This window comes from Antechinus flavipes, chromosome 5 (assembly GCF_016432865.1).
Source record: "Antechinus flavipes isolate AdamAnt ecotype Samford, QLD, Australia chromosome 5, AdamAnt_v2, whole genome shotgun sequence".
NCBI classification, from domain to species: domain Eukaryota; kingdom Metazoa; phylum Chordata; class Mammalia; order Dasyuromorphia; family Dasyuridae; genus Antechinus; species Antechinus flavipes.
This window is the reverse complement of record NC_067402.1, coordinates 266,490,324-266,503,455: the sequence shown is the minus strand read 5'-3', so window position 1 is coordinate 266,503,455 and position 13,132 is coordinate 266,490,324. Positions and strand designations below refer to the sequence as shown.

Genomic DNA, 13,132 nt, shown 5'->3' with positions numbered 1-13,132 from the left:
CAGTCATCAAAATTAAAAATAAAAAAGCATATATTTACTTTTTGATGATCTTGATGAAATACAAAATGTATAAATCATCATGTAACTGAAGCCCAAAGTCACATGAAGTGGTACAGAAAGGACAAAGCCACCACCTCCCTACAACTGGACCTAAGTCTTAAAAGACTATTTAAAGAGACTTTTAGATAATTCTCTGCTTTATCAAGTTAGAAGTCTACTAATGTATCAAAAAGAGATGGCAACAAGGGCATAAAAAATAAAAGTGAAGCCAACATTGTCTCACTGCAAACTCCCTAGGAGGAAAAAAAATCTATCATGTAAGAAATCAGATTTCAAAAATGTTTGATTTAGTTTTCTTGTCTCTGATGCAAACAGTTATTTAGTCATTCTTTTTTCCTTTTCTAAGTCACTGCATAGACGAGTATCAGAGTACTTATTTAAACTATGGTTATGATTTTTTTTTTCAGTTAACTTAAAATCACCAATTTCTGTTGCTAAGTGAGCAGCCCAACTTCAGTTTTCCCAGAGGTTTATGACATTGAAGAACTTTATTTGCATCAAGTACTTTGAACCAGTCTGCTTTCCTTCCTAAAAAGTACTGAAGAGTAGTAACTGAGATTTTGGGGGGGGATTTTATGAGACAATTGGGGTTAACTAACTTGCCAGTGATCACACATGCTGGACAAATAGTAAGTGTCAAGTTTAACTCAGGACCTCTGGTTTTAGGGTTGGTGTTTTATTTACTGGGCTGTTAAAACTTCATTTTAAAGATAGCTTATCCCAAACCATCTCAAAGGAAGAAGAAATAAATTTCTGCATTGGCCACATCCAAAAAATTGTCTTTGACCAGAGTCCATCCACCACTCGGTCAGGAGTCATGGAAATATTAAGATTTTGATGAAATTTTGTCTTTATTGCCTATTAATTGAACTGGGTTCAAAATATTCTTTCACTTAATAGTCAAGGTTAGGTGGTTAACCTTGCTTCCAATAATCTTTAAATCCTGTTCTGCTACATTACCATATGGGTGAAGGCCAGGGTTCTTGTTCATGGCCAGTGGAGTACAAATGATAGAAATCTATCAGAGATGCCAGTGACAAATTCTTTTGCCACAAAATTGATTATAATCGGTGTCAGAGCAAATCAATGACAAAATCATAGAGGCTGTGAAGTGTTCAAAAAAACCCTTCATCACAGTATAACGTGGAGTTTGTTAAAATAGCAACTTTCTATGAAAAAATATATGGAACTATTTTCTAAATTAGCAAAGGTAGGCAACTAGTGAGTGAGAATCTACAAAAATTCCCAGTACTTACCAAAATTACACTAAAGACTTAACCTGAACAAACAACTTTCACATTTACCAGAAGATGGAGTTATTTCATCATTCAAGTATAAGCATGTCATGATACAATCTAAGGAGCAGCTATTTAAGCAAGTTCTCATGACCAAATGAAAAGGTCTTCAGAGAGAAGTATGCTAATCTTACTCGAACAGAGTCTCTTCTCTTAGCACTGTTAAATGTTTTCAGTGTTCTGAGATGTACTTTTAAGGCAGTGGCCACAATTATTAGGTAAAGAAGGGGAGGCACTTCAGCTAATGAAACAGACTTCTGGAAAGGTTCCCAAAATTCAGGTCTAGTGACGGAGCTTTGGAAACATGACTGATTTTTCTGTTACACAGAAAAGTGGTCATTCACTAAAGCTGGTACATTTATAGCAGATCCTTTGGGCCAAATAACTGAATAGTTCAAAGAACACTGTTAATCTGTAGAAAAGCTTTTACAAAAGGATTAACTAGCGACATCTAAGAACAATGCTAACACCTTTTAGTTAACTATTTTGATTCTTAAGACCCATTCCCAACAATGTAGGCTGGATATTTTTATTCAGGCAACCAGCATTTATTTCTAATTTTGTCCAGTAAAAGTTTCACAGATCAATAAATTAATGAAGCTTCCTATCTAAGAGTTCCTGTCTATGAAGATCCTGCTTACTTGGTTTTAAATTATCAATATTTTAATTATCCAGGTGTGAACCTCATAAAGACAGACTACATGCTTTAAGATTCTTTTAATAAATTGGATTAACTGCTGCCCACTTTCCCCAAAAATATCAGCCATCTTGAAATACTTGTAAATACATTTAGCTCAGTGCTCTATAATAAATGCTTATTTTCCCCATTCCTCCTTCCCTACCATCAAATATTGGAACTACAACAGGTCTAGACATTGTTTAGTTCCATGATCCAAAACACCTATAAAATCTGGGTATTTACAAGGTTGAGGTTTATGTTTTTGACCACCCCAGCCAAAAATAAGATTCTCTACTCTTGGCTTTCAGGACACAAAGAAACTATGTGTCTCTAGACTTATTTGCTTACAGCCTCCATTCTTATTGCCTATAGGCTTCTGGCTAACTTTTTATATAGGTCATTTAGTTTCTTAATAGAATTTCTTAATCAGAATTCAGTCTGATGTGATTTGGGAGGTTTGGGGGAATATGCAGGAGCTAGAAAATTATCTCCTTTTCTTTCTTTTTTTTTTAAAGCAACTTGATCTTCTAGAATTGGTATAGTTATAATTAAATTTGGAGTCCTTTATTATCTTAATTGGCTAGTCTTCAGAAAAAGAGATAGTTTATTTGCTTTGTGCATCCTTGAAGCCCTTATGATTTGGTTAAGACCTGCCAGTGCTCATAATTTTGCTGGATAGTCTTTAAGAACTGAGCCTCCCCCTTGATGAAACACTAGAAAGCTCACTTTATATCAAGATAGAGTTTAACAATTTTTGGTGACAAAAATGTTCTTGTTCTTAAGACATGCAAATGTTATCTCTGCTACATCTAGCTATGAGTTTTTAATCTGTCTTTGTTACAGAATAGCTGCCAATGATTTCAATGTGAATTTTCAAAAGCTACAAGGATTATAAGTGGGGTATAGCACTCTCTCCAGAACCTTGATGTGCTTATATTTAGTACTTCAGAAAGAACACCAGGTTGCAAACTGGAAACAACTTTTTCAAAGCTGGAAATGTGGCAGCCTCTGCCTACTAGGCCCGAGGAAGAAACTCATGATTTGTGTATGCTAGGAAAACAGCAATTTAAAAAACATTAAGCAGCTGAACAGTGATATTTTTAGAACTCACCTCAAATATCCCCAGAAGTCTGCCTAATTTTCCTCTGACACCAGCCTACAAATAAATAATAAATTAACTTTTTCAAAATACCAGAACTTCATATTGAAGTTTTTCACTAAAATATTTTGTACTTTTATTTCTTTCTGCAAATGTTTGTTAACATATTGAAATGTAAAATTTTTAAACTAAGTTAATACTAGTTCTTTGAGTGAAATATCAAAGATACTGTTTTCATTCATACCATTATAAAATGAAATAGTCTCAATTACCCTTTCATTTAGGATACATCCCTGCATTTCACCTTTTACCTGGCTTTGCTAGGTCTTAATAAACATACCTAAATTAGGTAATGGTGACTAAATATAGCTATACCTTGTTTGCTTTAAAAAACAAACAAAATCAATGATTTCTTCCCTTAGATTGAAATCTCTATAGTTAAGTTTGTTTCATAGCCACATTCTATGGTTATGCCAAATGAGACTGGCTGTTCCTAGAACCCTTAGGGAATTTCCATTTCTCAAACACTCTAAAAGCTTGTAAATTGTATCTGGAAACAACAAGATAATACAGGCAAGGGCAACTGTTATGCCTTTCCCCAGGGGAACTGAGTGTAAGTGTGACTTATCCCATCACATGATTGCTAGAGTGTAAACCAGGACCTGTACACCTCACCTTTACTTTTCTGGACAGACAAAATATTCCCTTGGGGAGAAGGGAAATATTTTAAGCCACTAGGTTAATCCTTGGTCTCACCTCCTCATACACCTCTCTTACTGCAGCTCCACCTGGCTCTTCCTCAGGCTCCATTCCTCCACCAGGAACAATCCATTGATCTGGATACCGACTACTACTCACTAACAGCACCTGTTAGAACAAAGAGTAAAGCTTTTAAGTGTTAACAAAGTGAGTCAACCAAACATTTAAGCAATTCTTACATGGGGAGAAAAAATTTTTTATATATATATGAGAGAGAAAAGGACACTACATGCAACAAACACATAAACTATTCCCTTTACCTAGAAAAGAACAGATTTCCCTCCTTGGGAATCCAGTTAAACAAGAATACATATCTACTAAATAGATACTACATACTAAAAAATAAAGCAACAACAAAAACCTAACATACCTGACTTTAAAAAAAAAAAGCACTAAATATCTCATCTCTTAGTATTATTCAAAGTAATTAGTTAACCACCTCTGTACCTCTCTCTGGAATATCATTATTCCTATTTTATGGATAGGAAAACTTTAAGGGACTTACCAGCCAAAATTAACAAACTGGTCTGTAGCCTAGTCCAAGACATTACCATATTGTAGTTTTGCCAAAAACATAATTCTAAACATATTCCGTTATTCATACCTGTTCCATAGATTACATCTTAAAACATATTCCCTTATTCATACCTGTTCCATAAATTACATCTTAATCTTCCAACATGAAGCTTTTCCTAATCCCTACAACTGACACACAATCATGCTTAATTTTTTTGACTGAATTAATAATTGAAGCAAAGAAAAGTATCCAAAAATCTTGACACTTAAGGGCTTTAATTCTGACAATAATTCAAGTTATAGCACAAAAGTACCTGCCCATGAGGCACGATACTTTTGGTGATGTTAAATAAGTTATCGCAAAAACCATTTCACCCTTTCTCTTATATAAGAGAAATCTTAAGGAATGCTTTCTCCCTTTAATCTTCAATCATTCCTTAAATTAGTGAAAGTTTATCACTCCTGACTTGCTGGAATCTCCCTTATGTTTCTAACTTACAAATAAGAAAAATGTTTGGAAGAGGTAAATTCTACAAGTTTTTCTAGCTTTTGAGTACATTTCTAATAAGTTTAAGAGCTGCCTCCCCCCCCCAATTAAAAAAAAACAAGCTCCACAACCTTTTAATTATATTGTATTTTAGATTTACGCTATATATATTATTACAAATAAGGCAAAGAGGTTGAGAGGTTTAGTGCTGAATGCTGATACCAAAAAAATAATTTGGATTTGAACTCAAAGCTGTGCTTCCCTTCATTCTCAAGAGACACCATTAGGTCTAGTGTCAAGTTGGGACTAGCTGTGAATGGAATGAAAGGTGAATGTCAAAGACATCAAGACAAGACAATGGTTTGCTTGTGAATTAGCAATTTAAGATAAAAAAAAAATGTCAGGATGCAGTGAATGACCTTGCCAGTCTGACCATGCCTTAAGTGCTCCACAGAGTCTGTTGAATGCCACTTTACAGCCATTACAAATTATTCTCATCCATCCATCGCATTGGAAGTCTTCATATCTTCCTAATTCAATGCTAGTTACCTTCAATCTGGTTTAGTTCATCTGCCAACTTTACTGGGCTGTGGCCGCTCTGCATGTTACAGCTTCTTGGAAACACAGTTGAGAGTTGGCTGAAATGGAGCCTGAATGAATAAGGCTGAATAAGGAGCCCTGAAAAGGGCTTAGTGGCTTTCACACCAAAATTACCAGTGTTCTCTGAACACCCTACACACCACCCTTACACTGAGGTTCAATTAATGGGAACTGCTAATAAGAGAGAAGGCTATGAATATGGGTGAAAAAGAAGATGGAAGCAATTACAGTGAAATTAATATCCTGCATGGACTATGCTAATATTAATACTATTTGACCTTTACTTGCTTTCCTTCCAAGAAAGTGGCTAGACAGTGTAAGAGTGGTAAAGAACTGCTTGAAGTGAAAATTACAACTACCACCTACTGGAAATTCTTCTATAGGCTAAACTTTTGACAATTATTTTTTAAACTTCCATTTTATACAAGGAGAAGTTAAGGTAATTACATCTCAGGTGACTGACCACATGTCTTCTACAATTCTGTATTACCAAATGAAAATCTAAAACTGTACAGCTGACATTTGAGGTGCTGTGATTTATGCAGGCAAAAGCAACAGCCCCTTTTCTGGCATGGACTCCTTTCTCATTGGACGTCAGGTTTCTTCAAGGAGCTCAGGTTCATATGCTGGTAAAGACAATCTCCCCATGTAAGTTTCTTTTTATTCCCAAGGTGATAACAACTACAACATCAGCACACAGTCTATCCAGTCTTGGGCCTTAAGTCAGAACTCAGGACAAGCCATACTAGCTAAGTTAGAAGCAGACCACTCTTGAGACACACTTCCAGAATATGGGTTGTAGATGTGAGGTAGAGGGGCAGAAATCCAGAATTATTTCCATTGGTACCATGCTATCATTAAAGACTAGTGTTGACTATGGGGTAGGTCACCCCTTCCCCCTTAGCATCAGTTTCCTTATCTGTAAATTAAGGATATTGCTAATGGTATAGTACTGACCTCCATAAGAGTGTGAGGAGCTTTCAAAGTACCATAAAACAACAAACTATTTGATTTCTGATTATTTAAAACTTTCTGTAAGCTTATCTTTTCATGAAGACTCTACCCTGATTCTCCTGGTTAAGTAAAATCAGGTGAATGTTGATTGAATTCCAGTTAATATCAGAATCAGTCCAAGGAGATCTTTGAAGTGATGTCCTACTTTAATACATTTTCATAATTCGTATTTCAGAAGCAAAGAACTCTCAGTAGTTTTTATTTCTGACTCAACTTTGTAGTTTAAGTAAAGCATGTTATTAAGTTTCTCATGTATTTCTGAAAGTTACACCTGTTGTGAAAACATGTTTTACACTTCCTTTTCTGAGTTTTAAAATGGTCCTTTTTTACAAGGTGCAATTTTAGACAAACGTGATTCAGACATTTTCTTTTTTTCCTATTTCTTTTATAAATTAAAGCTTTTTATTTACAAAACATACGCATGGGTAATTTTTCACCACTGACCCTTGCAAAACCTTTTGTTCCATTAGGTGATCAGTAGAAAAGGTTAGGTTCACAAGACAGAATAGTCAACTATAGCAATCTAGTGTTTGACAAACCCAAAGATCCTAACTTTTGGAATAAGAATTCATTATTTGATAAAAACTGTTGGGATAACTGGAAATTAGTATGGCAGAAATTAGGCATGGACCCACACTTAACACCATATACCAAGATAAGATCAAAATGGGTCCATGACCTAGGCATAAAAACGAGATTATAAACAAATTAGAGGAACATTATAAACAAATTAGAGGAACATAGTTTATCTCTCAGCCTTGTGGAGGAGAAAGAAATTTGTGACCAAAGATGAACTAGAGACCATTACTGATCACAAAATAGAAAATTTTGATTATATCAAATTAAAAAGCCTTTGTACAAACAAAACTAATGCAAACAAGATTAGAAGGGAAGCAAGAAACTGGGAAAACATCTTCACAGTTAAAGGTTCTGATAAAGGCCTCATTTCCAAAATATATAGAGAACTAATTTATAAGAAATCAAGCCATTCTCCAATTGATAAATGGTCAAAAGATATGAACAGACAATTTTCAGATGATGAAATTGAAACTATTACCATTCATATGAAAGAGTGTTCCAAATCACTATTGATCAGAGAAATGCAAATTAAGATCACTCTGAGATACCACTACACACCTGTCAGATTGGCTAAGATGACAGGAAAAAATAATCATGAATGTTGGAGGGGATACGGGAAAACTGGGACACTGATGCATTGTTGGTAGAGTTGTGAACCATTCTGGAGAGCAATCTGGAATTATGCCCAAAAAGTTATCAAACTGTGCATATCCTTTCCAGCAGTGCTACTACTGGGCTTATACCCCAAAGAGATACTAAAGAAGGGAAAGAAAGGGACCTGTATGTGCCAAAATGTTTGTGGCAGCCCTGTTTGTAGTGGCTAGAAACTGGAAATTGAATGGATGCCCATCAATTGGAGAATGGCTGGGTAAATTGTGGTATATGAATGTTATGGAATATTATTGTTCTGTAAGAAATGACCAGCAAGATGAATACAGAGAGACTTGGAGAGACTTACATGAACTGATGCTAAGTGAAATGAGCAGAACCAGGAGATCATTATACACTTCGACAACGATATTGTACGAGGATGTATTCTGATGGAAGTGGATTTCTTTGACAAAGAGACCTAACTGAGTTTCAATTGATAAATGATGGACAGAGAAGCAGCTACACCCAAAGAAAGAACACTGGGAAAACGAATGTGAACTATTTGCATTTTTGTTTTTCTTCCCGGGTTATTTTTACCTTCTGAATCCAATTCTCCCTGTGCAACAAGAGAACTGTTCGGTTCTGCAAACACATATTGTATCTAGGATATACTGCAACATATCTAACATATATAGGACTGCTTGTCATCGAGGGAAGGGAAAATTCGGAACAGAAGTGAGTGTAAGGGATAATGTTGTAAAAAAAATTACCCTGGCATGGATTCTGTCAATATAAAGTTATTATAAAATAAAAAACAAAACAAAACAAAAAAAACTTTTGTTCCAAATTTCCCCTCTTTTTCCCACCCCCCTCCCCTAGATGGTAGGTAATCCAATACATGTTAAACATGTTAAATCCAATATATGTATACATATTTATACAGTTATCTTGCTGCACAAGAAAAATCTGATCAAGGAGAAAAAACCAGAAAGAAAATAAAATGCAAGCAAACAATAACAGAAAGAGTAAAAATGCTAGGTTGTGGTCCATACTCAGTTCCCACAGACCTCTCTCTCTGGGTGTAGATGGCTCTCTTCATCACAAGATTGTTGGAACTGATCCGAATCAACTCATTGTTGAAGAGAGCCATGAACATCAAAATTGATCATTGTATAATCTTTTTGCTATGTACAATGATCTCCTGGTTCTGCTCATTTCACTTTGCATCAGTTCATGCAAGTCTCTCCAGGTCTTTCTGAAATCCTCCTGCTGATTGTTTCTTATAGAAATGTTATTCCATAACATTCATATATTATAATTTATTTAGCCATTCCCCAACTAATGGGCATCCACTCGGTTTCCAGTTTCTTGCCACTAGAAAAAGGACTGCCACAAACATTTTTGCACATGTGGGTCCCTTTCTCTTCTTTAAGATCTCTTTGGAATATAAGCCCAGTAAGAACACATCAGCCATTTTTTCAACCAATTTAAGAATTACATTAAGATTTGACTCAAGATCTGGATGTCAATGTAACATATGGATGATCAAATTTTCACATATACAAAATTAGGTGGCCTAATTTTATATGCTTAATATTATGCCTCTTCAAATTAAGAATTTCCTTAATATGCTAAAACCCATTTATATCCACTACAGCCCTCCTTTTGAAATTACTTATAATTTTGTTCTTTTAAATGAAGTTATTCCATGATTTATACATATTTAGCATAGCAATTTCAGCTTTTGTGGCAGTGACTCCAGATTGAAAATTTTCTAACTGCAAACTAGTTTACTTGATAATCTATTTGATTTGTCTATAAGCAGCATGTGTTTCAAAAATATGTGACTGATGGATCGATTTAATGGGCTACTCACCTCGGTAACTTTAACTCATAATCTGGGGAATAATTCAATATTCACCTACCTGTTGGTATCTGAATAGAATCCTCATTAAAAAAAAAAATCATGATTCATATCATGGTATCTGTCCTATCAGCACCTTTTCAGAGCATGTCATCAATAATGTCATTTGTCTAATGTGATTATGGGATTTTCAAGGGGGGAAAAAAAACAACTACAGGCAATTCGGTTCAATTTTCATAGGCTGTGACAATAGTAAACAGTGTTGAGTAAACATCTGTTATTAGCATTTGTTTGGTACTAAAACAAGATAAGTTTCATTCCACAACCTTCCATCATAACTGCCAAAAAGATGGAGATATCTTGAAGTTCCTTTAGGCAACTTCTTGAAAATAAAATGCTTTTTAAAATACTCACAGATAGGCTGCTATATAAAATAATCTTCATAAGTCAATTTTCCTTATGTTTCCATCAAGGACGCTCACAAATGCAAATGCAGTTTTCAAAGACTTAGTAGAGATGAAAGAATAGACTTATGATTCAGTATTTACTAAAATTTTCTGAACTCCCCCTCCTTTTGGTCAATAAGAACCATCTGTTTTCTACTTTTCACCTTTTGAGCGATACTTCAGAAAAAACAAAGCATTACCTGAGTATCCTTAAGATTGTCATGTTCAACTATGCCCAAAAGGCTATTAAATTGTGTATACCCTTTGATCCAGTCTCTACTGGGTCTGTAAACCAAAGAGATCACCACATGTGCATTGTTTGTGGCAACCCTTTTTGTAGTGGTAAGGAACTGGAAACTGAGTGGAATGGCTGAATAAATTATGGCATGTGAATGTCATGAAATATTTTTATATAAGAAACAATCAGCGGGATGATTTCAGAAAGGCCTGGAGAAACTTATGTGATAAAGAGAGCCATCTGCATCCAGAAAAGACGACTGTGGGAACTGAATGTAGATCACAAAATAGTACTTTCCTTTTTTTGTTTCCTTGCTCATTCCCCACCCCTTTGATCTTTCTTGTACAACATAATTGTGGAAATATGTATAGAAGAATTGCACATGTTTAACCTATATTGGATTACGTGCTCTCCAGAGATGAGAGAGGGGGAAAAGAGGGAAGGGAGAAAAAGTTGGAATACAAGGTTTGGAAGGATGAATTCTGAAAACTATTTTGCATATATTTTGAAAAAGCTATTATCAAAATGATATAATGACATTACTTCATATATATATACTTATAAATATGATACAGATTTTATATAATTTATATACAAAATTGTATATAAAATCTTATATACAAAATTATATAAAATCTGTATCATATTTATAAGTATAATATATGAAGTAATATAATATTATTTAGTATAGCATGTAATTTCATAGATTCATAAATCATTAAGAATAAAAAATAAAAATAGAACTTTAAAAATTGTCTTGTTCAGCCTTCCTCTTCTCAACTATTATGAGTTTTTTGCGAGAGAAATAATGGGATCTTTTACTCTCTTCCTTCTGTTAAATGATTTATAAACATTAAAGTTCAAAGAAATGTCTTTACTTCCTTTATTTTTATCTATTTTTTTTTTCAGAGTCAGATTATTTACTTGGGTCAAGTTGACCCTCAGTAATTGTAGTCTCTTGTCTTTAATCCTTGATACTGATTTGGACCTCTGCTAACAAGCTGATGATCCAATTGTACAATTTTCTTGTTGAAGCTTTGTTTTTCAGTAGTGTGTGACTCTGTGGTCCTATTTGGGGTTTTCTTAGCAGAGATACTAATATTTCTTTCTCCAGTTTGTTTTATAGCTGAGAAAACTGAAGCTAAAAGGGGTCAAGTGAGTGACTTGACCAAGGTCACCTAGTTAGCAATTATCTGAGGCTGAATCTGATTCCATGCTTGGTGCATTATCCACCCCACCCCAACGAGACAAATCTGATCTTAAAATGATTTCTATGTTTGTAATTAAGTCATTTCTTATCTGCAACAGCCTGAATGATCTCCATACTCCAGGCCATACTACATCCTGAAGCATGTATTTATAGGATCCCTCATTAATCAGCTCCAGTGACTCCCTAATATTCTTTGGATCAACATTAGCATTTACATTTACTTTTTAAATTTCTTTACATTTTTTCCAACCTAATTCCAAACCTACAATTCTAGCATCATTTTATTATGGTTTAGCCTTCTCTCCCCATCCCTGGAATGTTCTACATTCTTCACCTCCCACTTCACAGAATCCCTTTCTTCCTTTAAAGCAAAGCTAAAAGCATAAAACCTTTGAGTATTGCCCTGACTGGTTGTGCCCTCTGCCTCAGTCAAAGATGACTGAACTATTTTGTATTTATTCTTTATATGCTTACTTAAGTGAGCACTAGATGGTACAGTGGCTACAGCACTAAACCTGGAGTCAGGAAAATTGTCTTCATGAATTAAAACCTGGCCTCAAGACACTTGCCAGTTATATAATATTGGACAAGACACTTTAACCCTCTCTGCCTTAGTTTCCCCAGCTGTCAAATGAGCAGAAGAAAAAAGAAAAACACTCCTGTATCTTTACCTAAAAAATCCCAATGAAGTGACAGAATCAGACACTACTGAAATGAGTGAACATGCTTATATAAGTATTTACATAAGTATTGCAAGTAGGGAAATTTTCATTTGTATCCCCAGTGCCTCTTATATGCAGATTAATACCTGTTGTTTCTCTACTATTTGTCAGTGTGGGAAACTTAATTTTAGAAATGGCAATCACAAAATATACAATTGTTATACTATGAGAACTAAGCCATGGATATCCAAAGATGGGATGAAGGAAATAGAATAATGGAGACTTTGGGGTTGATAGCAGAATTGAAAGCACATGGTTAAGATGATTACCGACATATACCAAAAGGTCTCTCAGGTAGAGATATTATAACTGTCTCAGAAGAGAAAACTAAAAGCAATGGGTAAAACACTGCCAAAAAATTTACTGGATTTAAGCAAAACTTCCCCACGAGTAGGAACTTTCCAAAGAGGAATGGGTTGTACACAAGTGTACCACACTTGTGAAAGTCTTTACCCAGATGTTGGGTGGTGATTATGTCTTTGAATGTTTAGAGGGGATTTCCATTAAAGCACAAATTATTCTGCAGTCCCTCAAATGCTGAGCTTCAGTGACTGATCAGTTTATCAGTGACTCATCATACCTGTTCTGCCTTCCTCAAAGGGATTATTAGAATAGCTGAATTCCAAAAACATTTTGTAAGCTATGAGTCACATAGATGGCAGGACAAAACAAATAGCTATGTCACTGGCTTGAATTTCAACTTATCCTGGATGAAAAATGATTACTCCCGAGGACAAAGTACAGAGTAAAGCATCATGTTTAACTGATTTCACTTATATAAAACATCAAAACATACCCCAGAGTAGGTCATCAAAATGAATGTCTTATTATCTATTTCTTTTTTCAATGACTATCTCCTACCCTGACTCCAAAACTATATACTCATAGGAAGGAATTTGAATTTTTGAATTCCCTTTAACTGTAGGGATTGGTATTTTAGTTATGTATTGTACAGAACCAAAACTTTAAGGCA

The 13,132-nt window shown here is 34.8% G+C and overlaps 1 protein-coding gene across 3 annotated transcripts in view; it reads right to left on the bottom strand.

Annotated features, from left to right (window-relative positions):
- The window catches only part of NUDT4 (nudix hydrolase 4), a 29,719-nt gene that overhangs the window by 4,292 nt on the left and 12,295 nt on the right, over positions 1–13,132 (bottom strand). For all 3 annotated transcript variants that reach the window (XM_051963671.1, XM_051963672.1, XM_051963673.1), the window contains exons 2-3: positions 3,890–4,000; positions 3,146–3,190 (exon numbers count right to left, since the gene is read on the bottom strand). In XM_051963671.1, coding sequence (XP_051819631.1) covers positions 3,146–3,190; positions 3,890–4,000 — 156 coding nt within the window. The remainder of the gene's footprint in view (positions 1–3,145; positions 3,191–3,889; positions 4,001–13,132) is intronic.